Source organism: Gadus macrocephalus, chromosome 15 (assembly GCF_031168955.1).
Source record: "Gadus macrocephalus chromosome 15, ASM3116895v1".
In the NCBI taxonomy this organism is placed as follows: Eukaryota; Metazoa; Chordata; class Actinopteri; order Gadiformes; family Gadidae; genus Gadus; species Gadus macrocephalus.
This window is the reverse complement of record NC_082396.1, coordinates 12,759,192-12,776,281: the sequence shown is the minus strand read 5'-3', so window position 1 is coordinate 12,776,281 and position 17,090 is coordinate 12,759,192. Positions and strand designations below refer to the sequence as shown.

The 17,090-nt window shown below is 44.1% G+C and overlaps 2 protein-coding genes across 2 annotated transcripts; one reads left to right on the top strand and one right to left on the bottom strand.

Moving 5' to 3' along the window:
• Positions 1-1,192: 1,192 nt before the first annotated feature.
• On the top strand, positions 1,193-3,272 carry LOC132473662 (GTP cyclohydrolase 1-like). The gene is made up of 6 exons (XM_060073874.1): positions 1,193-1,469; positions 2,035-2,144; positions 2,277-2,332; positions 2,449-2,480; positions 2,587-2,671; positions 2,797-3,272. Exons 1-6 carry the CDS (start codon positions 1,193-1,195, stop codon positions 2,924-2,926), a joined length of 690 nt encoding a protein of 229 aa, XP_059929857.1. The 3' UTR covers positions 2,927-3,272.
• A 424-nt stretch (positions 3,273-3,696) lies between these two features.
• LOC132472921 (rho-related GTP-binding protein RhoQ) lies at positions 3,697-16,768 on the bottom strand. The gene is made up of 6 exons (XM_060072781.1): positions 16,169-16,768; positions 15,653-15,711; positions 8,523-8,687; positions 6,304-6,399; positions 4,993-6,003; positions 3,697-4,940 (listed from the first exon to the last, which is right to left on the bottom strand). The coding sequence occupies exons 1-5, from the start codon at positions 16,308-16,310 to the stop codon at positions 5,842-5,844; spliced, it is 624 nt and encodes a 207-aa protein (XP_059928764.1). The 5' UTR covers positions 16,311-16,768; the 3' UTR covers positions 3,697-4,940; positions 4,993-5,841.
• Between the last annotated feature and the right edge of the window lie 322 nt (positions 16,769-17,090).

The window sequence follows — 17,090 nt, the reverse complement described above, 5'->3', positions numbered from 1 at the left end:
TCGTTAACTTATGTGGTGAGGTCTGTTTGTTTTAAACATTCAATCGCTCTAATCGGCAACGGAGCAATTTAAAGCCTGGGGCAGAGGCATATGTATAGATATATATATAGAAAATGGAAAATTAAAAAAAACTTCATACCCATGGCAAAACACAATGCGTTACACTTTTTAAGTTCATACCAACAGCAATGTTGTTGATCAATGCGGCTGAAAGTAAAAATCATTGCTCTCTTCATTTTCTCCCACATAGAGAATAGTTCATATTGAAATTCAGTACAATCAAACAAAAAATTTGAAAAGGTTAAGCCAAACTATATTTTATGTACGTTTTTCTCACATGAATTCAAAGTATTTGAGACTTCATCACATAATGTAGACTATATAGATGAAGTAAAGACTTTTTGGACAATCTTTGTGGGGAAACAGCGAAACATAACCGATACTTTGTCAGAGGTGAAAGTTACTCACTCTGACAGTGATCATGTCATTAGGAAACCCAGGTCCACTGAGGAGCCTCCAGGCAAGGTAGGCTTCCAACTGAATATTAGCAATAGCTAATATTAAGGAAAATGGGCACGCCGGCCACGTCAGTTCATCAGGTGGCCCACTCAACGATATTTGAAGAGCAACTGGCGAGCCTTGTGCCCCTCAACCAGGAGTCATCCATAATATGACCCCCTACTCGGGTCATTGTTAATGGGCCTGTGTAATTGAGTACACTGATTTAGGATATGGTTCTGCTTTTTGTTATTGTATCAGCAAACCGTGACCTCTGGCTGCGGCCATGCACGGCTGCGGGACATTTATAGGAACTAGAAGCACAAATATTGACCTTGTGATGTGAATAGCCATAAAGACAGTGAATCGTCATTGCTCATGAAGATTTGCAACGATGATTAGGAACCCTTGTTGATTAGGCGTACAACCTTTGGCATTGGCTCCAATCCTTACCATACATTGTGACAGTAATGTAATGCCAGTCAAACGGGTTCTTCTACAATTGCCATTAATTACATATGGTCTCAATGTTTGTGTGCCTCCAGGCACACAAATAATGCTCATAAGGCACAATTTTGCAGAGCCCAGATACATACACGTCCACAAGTTTCCACAGCACAGTCCTCTCGCAAAGAAACGGATCAAGGCTAACCTGGAACACCACAAGACACAGATGAACGGCGACACACTTGGTATGCATGTCACCAATGGTGTCCCCAACGGTGTCACCAATAGTGTCACCAATAGTCGCAAGGAGTTCAACTGCCACCAAGGCAAAGAGAGCGGACCGCACAAGGAGATTGGAACAGAGGAATCGGTTGCGTCCTCGCTGTCGAGCAACCAGGCCGCCTACAGCACGATCTTGACCGGGCTCAGGGAGGACGTGGACCGGGAGGGCCTCCTGCACACCCCAATGCGTGCCGCCAAGGCCATGCAGTTCTTGACCGAAGGCTACAAAGAGTGCTACCAAGGTGGGTTCCCGATCATCTGCTGGCCCGCTGGGAAATGCATTGGTGATGACTGTTTCCAACCCCGGTGGGGACTGTAGTAATTGATGATGTCTCCGCTCCACACAGGAGAACAGCGACTTGCCATTGATGCGGTTGAGGTGTAAACCTGATTTATCACTGCAGTTTGAGACAGCGTACTAGAATTTGACTTCATTGTATTCAGGAGACTATCAGTTCTACATAATAGAAGTATATTTGCCATGCCACGACCCAACTGAAAATTAACGGGTTGGGATTGTTGACATTGCTTGATTATTGATGTTGCTTGATTACTAACATTGCTTGATTATTAACATTGCTTGATTACTAATGTTGCTTAATTATTAACATCGCTTGATTAGTATCATTGCTTGACTACTAATCTTGCTTAATTACAAACATTGCTTGATTATTAACAGCTTGAGTACTAATAATGCTTGATGAGTAACATTGCTTGACTCCTGAGATTGCTTGATTTCTACGCTTGCTTGATTATTAACAGTGCTTGATTATTAACTTTGCTTGATTACAAACATTGCTTGCTCAGACATCCTCAATGACGCGATCTTCGATGAAAACCACAATGAGATGGTCATTGTCAAAGATATCGACGTGTTCTCTCTCTGGGAACATCACCTGGTGCCCTTCTTTGGCAAGGTAAAATCGAATATAATCAACTTAAAAACATGTATATAGGCCTATGCCTATCTACATTACTCAGTACAACATGATTCTATACTTTTTTATATTTGGTTGGTCTCACACCGGGACATGTTTGTTTAACTTAAGGTTCACATAGCGTACATCCCCAACAAGAAAGTGGTGGGCCTGAGCAAGCTTGCCAGGTAAGTGATGGAATTTGACACAACGGGAAATAAATCTAATAAATTATGATGATTAAGGAATTCGAAAAAAGGTCAGATTTCTGCATATGTTCAACTCTCTTTTCTTTAATCTTTAGAATCGTAGTGATTTACAGCAGAAGATTACAAGGTAGAAAAATGCTTTAAATCATTATTGGATTGTTAATTCGTTTTTCCTTAACAATTTTTCGTTTATGGTGTATATATTGTATTTCATTATTTTATTTTTTTTACAGTTCAGGAGCGCTTAAGCAAACAGATTGCCACCGCTATTAATGATGCCCTGAAGCCTGCAGGGTTCGCTGTGTTGGTGGAGGCAGCGTGAGAAGCCTACTCAATCCCATTGGCCTGCTAGACTCCTGCTAGACCTTATTAGACAGCTTGGGTGTTTTTCACATGGTTACGTTAAAGCTTTAACTGAACCTGTGTCTCTGTTGGGAATGCAGTCACATGTGCATGGTGATGAGAGGAGTTCAGAAGATCAACAGCAAGACTGTGACGAGTGTCATGCTGGGCACGTTCCATGATGACCCCAAGACCCGTGATGAGTTCCTGACACTCATCAGGAGGAGCTGAAACGCTTGAACCTCAGTCTACAAAGCGACTTTGACTCCTAGAAAAGAGCTATACAAATCGAATTTATTATCATTATTATTATTATTATTACTACAAAGAGATGTTTAGTATACCATGCTGTTATGCTGATTCTAGGATTACTTTATCATCATGTTTGTCTGGAGTTTTTACGATTTTGGAAGATGATTTAGACAATTTTGCATAACTTTTTTTATGATGAATGAACCTTTGATAGTTTAACTTTTCGTCTTATCATTTTTGTCTGTTTGCTTATGGTCTTGCCGTAATGGCTTAATGTATGGCAGCATCCTTCTTTACTTCTGTTATTTTGTCAACATGTTCAAATACATTTTACAAAGCAATCATATATATTTTTTTATATATTCTGGGACTTTGTTTACTGCAATACTGTTTGATATCATATACATTGTAAAGCATTGGTAAGAAGCACACTGTGGCAAATTATTTCATGTCTCTTACTAGAAAGGGAATTACAAAAGGAAAAAGCAATGCAAGTTGTGTCTTGCATGCGATCATTTTGAAGTGCATCAACACTTTGCAACAAGTGCTTCATTAGTTTGGTCCAGAGGAAATAACTATTGTGTTAATTGAGGATGACAATAAAGTGACGTGATACACTGTAATTGCCACCTTCTCTAGAGGCTGGCTCTGAATATTGTACTAATGCTATAACCTTCAGAAATAAACACTGTCTTTAAATGTAGTGAAACACTATCCGTGCCATGGCTGAGGTACACTCTCTCAGGCTGTTTGTTAACACAATAAACACATTTATTATAGAGTAGAGGGCAGCCCCGACAGGAGAAATGCATTGACATGTGCAGCACTTAGGCCTGAGGGTGGACCTCAAGAACGCATAATCAGAAGGAAAAGAGAAAAAAAACAATATGGCAGCAATCCCTATGCGAAACACTATCAGGAAAGAACCCGCATATATCACAGGCTGGGACAGAGAGGTTTAGCACTCTCAACATTACAGTTTCAATGTTTCTCATAAAAGCTTTTTTTCAAATGTCTTTTTCATCATCACAATTATGAAATGTCACACAGTAAGCAGCAAAGCCTATGGCCGATGCATAAAGACTTAACAAGTTGGCAACGCTTATGATTTGGTTAACAACTCATCTTCATTCACACTTGACTGGCATTTTTTAAGTTGACCCGATAGTCAACTTTTTAGAAAACGTTTTCCAAACTGGCGAAAGCCAGAGTTGTAGAAACTATTGAGTGTGCTTGGAAAGACAGTGGGCTGTGCTCTTCTAAACTCCCTACTAAAGTCTGTAAGTGTGTGTGTGTGTGTGTGTGTGTGTGTGTGTGTGTGTGTGTGTGTGTGTGTGTGTGTGTGTGTGTGTGTGTGTGTGTGTGTGTTTCTGCGTGCGTGCATGTGCGCATACATTTGTAATTAACACAGTGTGCTTGATGATTTGCATTTGATTTACAGCATCAGGTCATGGCCCCCACCAGGTGAAAGCGTGTGTGTTACTTTTTGAGCACCAGATAAGAAGTAAAAAGCTATGTTTTGTTTTTGGGTGTTAGACATTGGATCATGACTTGCATATTGCAAGTTTCGCAGCAGCTTTTATCAACAAAAAAGATTCTCTCAAATCTTTTTCTAGCAAAAATGAAAAGGGGAAAACTAGTTCTAAGTACTTTTTGTTGCATTAAAAGTTTATAGATTGGATGACTGATCTTGTAGATCCATGGACATCATCAAGGTTAAACCAATACAGTTCACCAATACAGAAAAGAAATGCTGTGCCTGATGTCGGTTGTTTCATTAAAGCACGCATTTTGTTTGTGGAATGCGTGTCATTAATTGCACACACATTCGCACACACATACACACACACACACACAATGTAAAGCGCGTGTGCAGAGTGCCATCCTAACCCTCTACATTCTGTCATGATCAACACGATTACAAAAGGACTCAAAGTAATAAACTGTAAGATAACACACTTGATCACTGGTTTTTTATACTTTTGTTGACAACCTTGATCTCAGATTATTCTGAAACTGAAAGAATCTATTAAGTAACCACAGACAAATATCTCACTGAGTTTGAAACGCCCCCTGTTCATACATTCACATCTTCTTCAAGAATCATAGTGGCAAGGCTGTTCGACTTCCAGCCGAAAGGGACTGGGTCCGATCCCAAATATCTGCCATCTTCTTGTAGGCATCTGTTAACTGCTACCTGCCTCTTATAATGACGTGTCAGAATGAACTGTAAAGTTGCTTGGAGTAAAGCATCTGCTAAATGACTAAATAGGTCATTCAAAGGTCATCCCAAAAGTATTCCTATGGCCAATAGAAAATGTTAGAACGCTTACTGGTTTCCTTCAGGAATGGGGGCAACCAGAAAAACAACCCCTGTCACGATATTTGCTTTGCGGGTGGGTGGCCAGTGTTAAAATGGCACTTTATCAGGACCAGGATCCTTCATGTAGAGAAACTTTACCCTTAACAAATCTATGTTCTACTTCGAGTTGTCTGAGATCCCGGGGAAACACAAGGGGTTCTTTAAAAGCGAGTTATTCCTCACGACGAGTAGAAAGTCCTACTTTGGAGACTACAATAGGTTTTGCACAGGAAAATGGGGTTACAAATGGTAATAAAAGAAGGTACATCTGTTGGTTAAGCAAGGTCTTTAAGAAGTGTTCAGTGCTCCTTTGGTTGTAAACTTCAAACCCAGTGCTAAACGGTAGCAGAGTTATGGCAATTCATTCTTCTTCTTGAGAGTGAGAAAGAAGGCACTCAACATCTTCAACAGTCATTTCATGTCCTTAAAAATGTTTCACTCTGCCGTGGATGGTTCACATCGTCCATGGCCGGCTCTCGTCCCTCTGGTTGGCTATGGGCCGGTGGGGCTCCGGTTGGCTAACCTCTGGGTATCAGGTGATGAGGCAGCAGTTGATGCAGCGCGGGGCCAGCCTCCTCTTCAGCACACCCTTCTTCCTCTTGGGGGTGAGGATGGCGATGATGGCCTCATCGAACACCGTCTTTAGGCCCTTCTGCGTCAAGGCTGAGCACTCCACGTAGCAACACGCGCCGATCTGAGAGAATCAGAGAGCCAGGGAACAAGACTGTGATTCGCAAGTAACAAGGTCAATGTGCAGCAATGATCAAGCTTAATCAGAATGATTGAATTCGATATTCTGATTTATTGATTTGAATAATATCTTATTTATGTATACAAAACTCCTTTTAAATGTTAACCAACGAGACTGGACCATAGTGTGGTCCAGTCTCCAGAGACTCCTATCTACATACAATTTGCCCTTCAATAGGCCTAATTCACCTAGCAACTTTCTCCACAGTAGCTGGGTGTGGGAGCTGTATGTTTACATTCTCACCTCCTTTGCGAGCTTCTGTCCCTGTTCAGTTGCAATGGGCTTCTCCTTCATGTCATTTAGTTTGGCAATGGTCTTGGGATCATCTCGGAGGTCTATCTGAAATGTGGAAAACAAAACATTTAACACCCATAGGTATATGTGCGAATTTGTCAATAAAAGTGCTGTAGGCAAGATTTGAGAGTGGCAAAGAGAGACAGCAGAGGGCAAGATTTTGAAAGAAACAACCATGAAAACATCCACACCTTCTCCGCTCCGTCCCTTCCTACGTTTCCCCACTATAGCACAAGTTTTGCAATCGCACACCTGTGATTGACAGGGAAGATGGATTCTTCAAAAACCAATCAGGGACGCTATGTCCTGATTGGACAGAAATTCACCAGAATAGGTGTTTTATTATAGTGAACCAACCAGCACAACAAGTACCTCACAACAGGGGGAGACGTAACCTTTCCAGGGACAGTCTTATGAAGTAGGACACTAAAACATATAAAAACAAAGAAACCCAACACAATCGAAGTTCACTTTGTAAGGAACAAACAAAGGAAATCCCAACGGCCCCGGGAATGAGGAGACTAAGGAAGAGTTTCGACTGACCTCTCTTTGAAGAAGGATTATGTCTGTGTTTACCACCTCTCCAGAGTATCTCCACCTCTTCAATGCCCATGTAATGTAATTCACCCAAGGATTTGGATTTTGGATTTGTTTTCCAAACATAATACAAATTGCATGGCCATTTCATGGGTACACCACATATTTAGTATTAATTCTGCCTCTAACCTTGATGGCAACACCTGACTTCAGACGGGCGAATTGATTACCCTTGATCATAGAACATCAGCATATACTATTCTGACAAAGAAAAGTCCTACTAGGAATCTAAGATAGTCCATTTGTGGGCTTCTTATGCCAATTCGATTTCCCTCTGAGGCAGAGTTTGAAATTTACTTTAAATTTGAGGGTCACTTTTCAATATGTGCCAGTGTCTACTCACAACATGTTTGACTGACTGAGACATAAAGCTATAGATGGATATGAATGCAAGACCCTGATCTCACTTTGAGTAAATCCGCCCGCTGAACTTGGTGTACCCTCTTGAGATGGTTGTCCGATAATTCATCCCCATGTCCCCTTACCTTTTGATCATTTTAAAGTGAGGGGATATGAGGATGAATTACTGGACAACAATTTCAAAAAAGGTGCGCCAAGTTCAGTCTTGTGACTCAAAAGATTAATCAGAATTATAAATTAGTCTTATTCTCTGTGGTTGACTATATACAAATTGTAATGCTGGTGAATGATAACTGCTCCATTGTAGAAAAACTTATATCCGTTTTCCTTTGTTTATACTCCAGAGTGTAGAGAGGTTCTAAAATAAAAGTGGTTGAATCTTTCCTACTGCACTTATAATGAAAACAGCTCCAGTGTTATCGATACAACGTTGTTGTATCGATCTGAATGCTTTGGGCAAATTCAACATCCTGGCACAGCCTGCTTTCTTTTTGTGCTTCTGTTTTTTTATATTTTAAACCAAGCCATATTGATCCATACGTGCTGTCTATTGGCCATTCAGCCTCTCTCCTCTATACTCTTCTCTCCTCTGGCATTCATTGAAATGCAGAACACACACACGCACGCCCACCACGTTATCTCATTAATAACCCATTTGGCCGGCTCATCACCCTCCCCTGTACACAAACACCAACACAACTCATGGAGTGACTTGCAGCCGCATTGATGCCATTCGTGGGTGTGTTTGATTTGCGACCGCGCCTGTCCCAAGTGCTAAGTGGATGCGAAGAGCAAGGGTTGGGGGTGAAGTTTGAAGGCTTACTGACAAAGGAGCGGTAAAGCTTTGGAGACAGGAGGATAAATCCAACTCCAGCTCCCTTTTTACATAATCCCCCCTCACTGCAGGACCCCGGCTTACTCATTCTCGATGGCCGAGGAACCACATTGAGTTTTGGTTCTCGGCATTGTGTCTCAATTTCGAGGCTCAAAGTCTTTTCTCCAGACTCAAGACTCCAAACAATCACTTAATACGAGAATATTCCACATGTGAAGATTCTCCAAAAATATATATACGGTATTGCATTGTGTGTGTGTGTGTGTGTGTGTGTGTGTGTGTGTGTGTGTGTGTGTGTGTGTGTGTGTGTGGGTGTGCGTGGGTGTGCGTGTGTGTGTGTGTGTGTGTGTGTGTGTGTGTGTGTGCACGTGCTGACCTGTGTGCCAATGAGCAGGTAGGGCACGGTGGGAGCGTACTCCTGGAGCTCAGGAACCCACTCCTCCCGGACGTTCTGGAAGCTGGCCGGGTTGACGACCGAGAAGCAGATGAGGAAGACGTCGGTCATGGGGTAGGACAGGGGCCGCAGCCGGTCGTAGTCCTCCTACACACCACGAACACGGTAGGGGTTAGGTGGGTGGGAACAATAATTAACCATTTAACCAATTAACCAACAGTACTTAATGCAGTAATAAACATTGATAAATAGCATTAGCATAGGGGTGAGGGTGAGGGTAATAGTTATTGGTTAGGGGTACACCCTACCCCTAACCCTATTAAATATGTAATTGTGTACCAGGATTGATGGATATTAACCTCTAGAGGGCAGCAAACTCTCAAATGTGATGTGTTGCTCAAGACAGCAAAGGAAGAATGGAAAGAGAGATTCCAGCAACTGAGACATCCACAGAATAATTGTACATTCATTATTAAAAGCTCATGAAAGATTAGCCTGCAAATGTGAAGGAAGAGAGAGAGAGTGAGACAGTGAGAGAGAGAGAGAGAGGAGTTAGGAGAGTTATCACCTTGGGGTTCCTCAATGGAAAGCAGCTCGCCTGTTTAACATCAATCCTCAAACCGTTTTATCTCAGAAATGGACATTGACACAGATTTCAATAGTTCACATCCCTCGTTAGCCTTATTTGTTTTGCACTTCAGTACAAAATGCCAATGATAAAAAAAAAAACGACCTCTACTTGCGGCACTTGAACGGCCCGTTTCAGTGAGCACATTCAACAGCTACATTTCATTACCCAGTGCTCCGCCAGCCAGCCTGGGGCCGATCACTGTGGGGTCTCAACACAACACACAGGATCCATAGATTTGTGATGATGGTGTTATTTTGGTTATGGTCTGCTGAAACTAAGCTGGGAAAAGGGGATGGCGGTTCTGGTAATATAGAAGGCTGTTTGATGACCGGCTGACAAGAAGGAACATTAAAAAGAAAATCAATCCGAGCCAACATGACGGAACGGGGCCGGGTGCATTAACCTCCCATCCAGTCTGTAATGTTAACGGTTATACACTTTACTAAATGTATGGAATAGATTTGAAATAAAAAACATGAATTCACTTCTTAACTGTTTGAGGCAAATCCACAGTGGCCCTTTTGTACTACAATGTCACAGATTGTTGCAAGATCTTGCTCATTTTCCCACTGCCTCTCTCTCACTCTCTGTCGCTCTCTGTGTCTCTCATCCTATTCTAGGGCAGAAGACAGCAGCAGCTCTGTGTGTGGATGTATATGTCAGAGACAAGTCATTGTGATTCAAATGCGGACTGAGTCAGACCACTAACTCACACACATGAGTCGGCTGGCCCTAAACTTTACCAAACCATCGTAGACCAATCAGAAAAACGGCACATACTGTATCTCACGGTTGGTGAATCTTTATTGAGATTTAAAGCCAACGTACATGAGTCTGGAATGCGCTTGGTGTGCATCGCTTGTCACCACAAAAGATGAAAGAATGGATTAAGGAGACTCATTGTCACTGTCAACCGAACTGCTTCCGCTTCTGCAATCTGCTGTGCGGAGCTAGATGTTATGTGAGTCATATTCAGCACTTATGTAAATACAATCTTTCCTACTGCCGAAAGACAAAAACAAACAATCTTCAAATCAGATTCTAAGCCAAAGAGATGCTTACAACGTATATACACAGGCATCTACTTTGTGGTCCCAATTATGTCTGACATCAACACATCAGTCCTCCCCTACACATAATGGCGATCCTTTTTCCTGCTGGTTCTTTCCCTCCCCTACGATCAGAAGTTAGTAACATTGGTTGTATGCTTTGTCTTCAGAACCTGGAATTCACGTCCACAAGGCAACTGCCAAATTAATATATGTAAATCCAGGGGTTGGAGCTTGGAGGTAATAGTTTATAGCCCACGATTAAAACACTGACATGTACATTTAATTTACAATTCTTCTTTCAAGCACACACACACACACACACACACACACACACACGTGTCGTTGTGAGACTGTGAATGCTAATGTTTGTCTAACTTAATATCATTTCCAAATATTTGTGTCAGAGCGGGGGGGAATATGCCACATCCATGACCTCTGATATCCTGCTTTCTCCCCCCAGTGTTCATCAGCTCCTGCTTAGCGGTGTACCGACCTGGAAGATCACACGGCGATGACAGCCCCCAGTGGCCATAAATATTCCCCCCCACCCTCCCCCAGCACCACTCACCGCCCCTAAGACAGGAACGGTGTGTCCCTGTCCCTAAATTCACTGTTCCTGCCTCACCTTGATGTTACCACAGGACCTGCCCCGCATCTCGTGTCCCATATCTCACTGTAGCTGGGAAACGATAGATTTCTGTACTTAAGAGTTGACAAAATGTTGAGAAATTACGAATTTTGAACATACTTAGTGGCCCCTATGTCAGTCTGAAGTCTTCACAAATCCATCAAAGATTTCACTTCTTAATGTAATAACGTATTAAGAATAATTTTAAATGCTTGTCAGTTGCCTTGGATAAATAAAACAAGAAAATAAAACACGATGCAATGATCAGGGTATACTCCTGCATCTGTGGGGCTGTTATAAATACTATCACCAGGAGAGGGAAGGGTTGGGTTGGTGGAATGCTGAAACATGCCAGAGTGTGTTTGTGCATGTCTCTATATTTGTGTGTGTGTGTGTGTGTGTGTGTGTGTGTGTGTGTGTGTGTGTGTGTGTGTGTGTGTGTGTGTGTGTGTGTGTGTGTGTGTATCGGTGTGTATGTGTGTGTATGCCTCAGAGGGCAGTTCATGACATTGCGATGGAGGTTAAGTTTTGAGGCTGGGCTCTATGCGTGAACTGTGGGAGACAGTGTGCAATGAGGGAGTGCCTCACCACAAATATCTCCTTCTTCTCCCTCCTCCTCCTCCTCCTCTCATGACCTCATGTGCTGAACTAGGGCAAGGTATGTCACAGTAGAGTCAGGGCCGGGGGAGTATAGCTTCTTTGGGTATGCCTCAGCAAGCATGGCTCTCGGGTGAGAATGCCTTGGCAGCCATGTTGGATCAAGCATCCATGAGCAAGCTATGTGACGGCAGAGTCAGGGACGGTTGAGCCAACATGTGGAGGAAAAGGCAAGCCAGGCCAGAGGTGGGCGTGGCCACTCTCAGGACATGTTAAATTTGCATGAATGAGAAAGCTTTTTGTTCCCCCTTAACTTTAACTTCACTGGTGCTTCCATGAGCCACAATGGCGCTTCATTGGTCAACCTTGACCCTAGGCTCCTGCTGAGGGCAAAGTTCTGATTCACTGCTGCAGTCGTTTGATCTCTCTCTGCCTCCCCCCCCCCCCCCACCCCCTACACACACACATACACACACACCACCACTAGGGTGGTGGTACAACACTGAAAGATAGGAAGTGAAAAAAGAAAACAGAGAGAAAGAGAAAGAAAGAGCAAAGGCACAAAAGAGGTAGCGACTGGTGCCATGGATCACTTCCTGTTTTCCTCCTGGATCCTCTGACTGATGGAAGGGCCGATAGACGCTAGGATGCCCACGAGACGTGGACAGTAACAGGACAAGTACTGGGGGAATGAATAGATGAATGAATAGATGAATAAATAGATGAATGAACGGATGGATAAATAAGTGATGACCCCCCACCCCCCTAAACGCTCAACCGACACAGTGGACTCTTCATAGGGAATAATTCAACAAGGCCATCTCCAGCGGGAGGGCCAAGACTGATGACACACAGAGAGGACAATAGCAATCCACCCCCCCCCCCCCCCCCCCCACACACACACACACACACACACACACACACCCACGCACACAATTCACACACACACTATTCACACACACACGCAGGCGCGCACACACACACAAACACGCACACACACACGATCAAACACACACACACACACACACACACACACACACACACACACACACACACACAAACGCACACACACACACACACCCCGCACACACACCACCTATTCACACGGTTCACCAGTGTGATGTGATTAAAGCAGAGGGCTCAGACAGCGGTGACGTCACAGCGGTCTTGATTGCCGTGCCAACACAGTTTAATGAAAGTGTGAAGGCATTAAGGGATCAACGTCTACCTGATTCATATTTTATGGAGATTTAAAGTAGAGAACGGGGTTGGGTTCTTTCAGGTCGGATACAACATGTGATGTAAAGGCCTGCTGAAGGGTGGGGGGGGCACACAGAGGGAGGAAAGGTTTAAAATGATACTGAAAGCTACTGGTTTTGTCAATCCGGGGACACATAACAGCACTAACTCAAGCGCCTCCAAGCATGTCATCGCCAACCTATCTCGACTCCATTTGAACTGCTGTACCTCTGTTACCATGTCTTCCTGTCCCTCCCTACCTCCCTTTCTCCCTCTCCTTTTCATTCTCTTATTTGTGACTGGTTCTTTTTCTCTTTCTTTCTATCATCCCCATTTCATCCCATTCTCTTAATATCTCTATCTTCTTTCCCTCCCTTTACCCCTCTCTTCCACTGTCTCCATGACTTCCTCTCTCCCTCTCTCTCTCTCTCTCTTACCATGTCGTCTCTCTCGCTCTCTCTACATACCTTTCTCTAGGTCTCTATCTCTCTCTGTCTCTCTCTCTCTTTATATATCTCTCTGTCCTTGTCTCTCTCTCTCTCTCTCTCTCTCTCTCTCTCTCTCTCTCTCTCTCTCTCCAGCTTTCTCTCTCCTTGTCTCTCTCTCTATATATATCTCTCTCTAGGTCTCTGTCTCTTTCTTTTTATATAGATATATATTAGGGCCCGACCGATTTATCGGCCTGCCGATTTAATCGGCCGATTATAGCCTTTTTGAAAATAATCGCATCGGCAAAAAGACGCCGATTACAACAGATTTTTTTTTTTTTATAAATGTTATTGCCATTAGTATCCTGCAGATTGCGCTCCTACTCGCCTTGCTAACTAACAACTTTAGCTGGAGTAAAAAGAGGAGATTGAATTTTACCGTACAACATGAAAGCACGCTCGCTCAGGCAGCTGCGCGCTCACCTCACCAATGTACACAAGGCGCGTTGTTTGAGCATGTTGTGCCTGTTTTTCTTTAGGTCCCAGGCCATGTTAATTTGTTATACTGTAGACTCTAACGTGAGACCATACTGCTCAGCACGCACGTGTTAGTCACTGCTCACAGAGCGCAGCACATTGGGAGTTAGTTATTTATTTTACATTTTACATTACACTCATTTTTGACTGTAAATGTATTCTAAAACACTCAAAGGTTCTGCATTCAATTCACATATTTGTCAAAAGTGTTTAAAGTATATTTAAGGTATCAAAACTACGTTTTCTATGTTTTTTTTTGTGTTTTGTTTTTTAAATCGGCCGATTAAATCGTAATCGTAATTTTTCTCTGAAAATAATCGGCATCGGCATCGGCACTCAAAAATCAATATCGGTCGGGCCCTAATATATATCTCCTTGTCTCTCTCTCTCTCTCTCTCTCTCTCTCTCTCTCTCTCTCTCGCTCTCTTCCCCCCCCCCCCCCCCACTCTCTCTCTCTCTCTCTCTCTCTCTCTCTCTCTCTCTCTCTCTCTCTCTGTCTGTCTCTCACTCTCTCTCTCTCTCTCTCTCTCTCTCTCTCTCTCTCTCTCTCTCTGTCGCATAGTGCTTTGATCCGATGCTGTAAACACAACCAGCTGGCCTCTCCGCGCTCCACCCCTAAGAGGTGGGGTCAGGCAGTGTGCAGGACCAAAGGAAGGAGTCTGGGTCTGGGGCTGGTGGAGGGGTGGAGGGATGGAGGGGGTGGTGGAGGGTGGATGTGAAGCTTGGGTTAAGGTAGGGTAACTCTACGCTCCATGCTGTTGATCCCGTTGGCTTCTTACGCACCAGTTACGCAGGGGGGAGTGTAAATATGGACTTCTCCATTTCACAGACACCCTGAATCAGCTAAAAACAACCCCACACAAACATTCATTTCAGGTGCGCACACACTGAGTTCCTTACACAAACACAGACACAGACAAACACAAACACACGCAACAACAGAACGAGGTGCACTGGAGTAAACAATTCGTGGTGGTGTTTTGTATATGCTACCAGGCAGTGTATGTGTTCATTTATATAATAATAATATAAAAATATTTGTATAATTGAGCTGTGATTTACCGTCCACAGACTATACTTCGTCCAGTGTTCATGAATGGACGACCATGGGGATGCTGTCCACCATGGTGACCTTTCTCTCACTGTGTTTCCTCCTTCTCTTCCGCTGCAGAGCTCAAGTTTCAGAGCTTAGCACGTGTAAATCTGGCTCTAAGGGTGAAGTGTTAACTATATACTTGAGGCTGGCAAGACAGTGTGTGTGTGTGTGTGTGTGTGTGTGTGTGTGTGTGTGTGTGTGGTGTGTGTGTGTGTGTGTGTGTGTGTGTGTGTGTGTGTGTGTCTCTGTGTGTGTCTGTGTGTGTGTGAGTGAGTGAGTGTGTGGTGAGTGTGTGGGTGAGTTTTTTGTACTACAGTTTCAACGATTTGGCCACTGAATGGCACAATATATTGGGAATAGTCCACCGTGCTGGAGGGCATTCGAAAGCCCCATTAACAAAAAGGGTGACCTCACAATGGACACAGAGGCAGTGTGTCCCCCACATAATAGACCTATTGAAACCTCTCGTTTAGACCACTGTCCTTGACATACCACGCTCTGGCACTAAAAACACATGGCAAAATGAACATCACCTGTTGCAGCTTAGCGTCAGGCCTAGCAACATGGAGCTGGAGGCCATGGGTGTGTCGGTATAGCAACACTGGCAGAGTTCAGCTTTGGGATCCCTCCCCTACAACCCCTAACCCCACCCACCCTCAGGCACATGGGAAACTTGAGTGTGATAGAGAGAGTGTGCTTGTGAGTGAGAGAGAGAGAGAGAGAGAGAGAGAGAGAGAGAGAGAGAGAGAGAGAGAGAGAGAGAGAGAGAGAGAGAGAGAGAGAGAGAGAGAGAGAGAGGAGAGAGAGAGAGAGAGAGAGAGAGAGCGAATGAGAGTCAGTGCGTCTTGAACGTGGCATGCCTTGGCACTATGCCAGTGTTGATTTTTTTTTTTTTAAAACCTACCTGACCAGCTGTGTCGTAGAGTCCCAACAAGTACTGCTTTCCCCCAACATTGACGCTCACTGCAAGAACACGACAGATATAAACTCAGAGAGAGAATAGATAGATAGAGAAGAAGGGAAGTGGGGCGGGGTGGCATTAGGGGAAATTGGGGCTTCATAGGGAGGGGTCCTCCCCCCCAACGCCCCCTTTCTATGTGAAGCCTGCAAACAAGTGGTTGTGATTATAGCAACAGATGCAAGAAAATGCGCCGGAGGAAACAAAGGGCTTTCGACCAAATCTTCTGAACCTTGTTGTAAATTGTTCAAAGTGCAGGACTTTATTAAACCATGACATGACGTGAAGGCGTTACAGAACACGAAAAACTAAGCTATACAGTAGACGTTACATCTGGATAAGTTCAGGCCTAGCTACCAAATACATATATCGTTCCTTTATATTTTAATCAACAGGACAGATGTATTGATGCACAGCAGATCGGCTGGCCGGATCGGAACAGACCGAAGTCTCATCACTTACCTGCATAATGATCAAACACCGTGGGAACATACTCCTCGGGAAAGGCGTCATTGGCATAGCTCATCAATAGACACGTTTTCCCCACCGCCCCGTCCCCGACAACCACACATTTCAGCATAATATTGCCGGTTCCGTTGGCCATGATACAGACATAAACACCGTCCTCCGACGCCCTGTTTTCCTGAGGTGCCGCGCGGTGAACCACGGCCGCCAGGCATCACCAGTGTCCGAGTCCGACTGCGCGACGCGCCGAGACCGACGGGAAATACATCTCTCTTCCTCCTCCTCCTCCCTCTCCTCCTCCGCCTCCCAGCAAATCACGTCTTCTAAATTTGGCGTTAAAGGAGTTTCCCCCCCGACCACATTAACACACGGGGGGAAGTCTGAGCCAAGAGTGGGGTGTACATCAGCTCCTGTCTTCAGGGAAACTTTAAGAAATCAAGCGGATGCAAAAAAACGAATAACTAAAAAGCTGTCCAGGCCACGCGCTTTGTGTGTTGTTTCCTAGACGCGCGCCACGCGTGGTGGAGCGTCTACAAGCCTGGTTCCCAACTGGACCCTATAGAGACTGGTCGCTCCCTCGCCCCTTAACGTTACATTGGCATTATGGACAAGGTGGGCTTGCACGATGGAGAGGCGGAGCTGTAATTTAAAAAACCAAGGGACTGGATAAAAGAGGCTGTGCAGACCTTGCTTCAACAACACAATCCTTCTTAGATATTTATTTATCGCCTCAAGAATATGTTCTTATCTGTGTGTGTGTGTGTGTGTGTGTGTGTGTGTGTGTGTGTGTGTGTGTGTGTGTGTGTGTGTGTGTGTGTGTGTGTGTGTGTGTGTGTGTGTGTGTGTGTGTGTGGAGCATGCGTGCACAAGCATTCACCCTCACACACACACACACACACACACACACACACACACACAC

Excerpts from the sequence above, each read along its gene's own strand:
- LOC132472921 (XM_060072781.1), bottom strand. The coding sequence starts at position 16,310 with ATGGCCAACGGAACCGGCAATATTATGCTGAAATGTGTGGTTGTCGGG. Across the intron at positions 8,688-15,652 it reads TCTACGACACAGCTGGTCAG|GAGGACTACGACCGGCTGCG; the intron begins GTAGGTTTTAAA and ends CGTGGTGTGTAG. Across the intron at positions 6,004-6,303 it reads GACAGAAGCTCGCAAAGGAG|ATCGGCGCGTGTTGCTACGT; the intron begins GTGAGAATGTAA and ends TGATTCTCTCAG.
- LOC132473662 (XM_060073874.1), top strand. The coding sequence starts at position 1,193 with ATGCATGTCACCAATGGTGTCCCCAACGGTGTCACCAATAGTGTCACC. Across the intron at positions 2,145-2,276 it reads TGGTGCCCTTCTTTGGCAAG|GTTCACATAGCGTACATCCC; the intron begins GTAAAATCGAAT and ends GTTTAACTTAAG. Across the intron at positions 2,672-2,796 it reads GCTGTGTTGGTGGAGGCAGC|TCACATGTGCATGGTGATGA; the intron begins GTGAGAAGCCTA and ends TTGGGAATGCAG.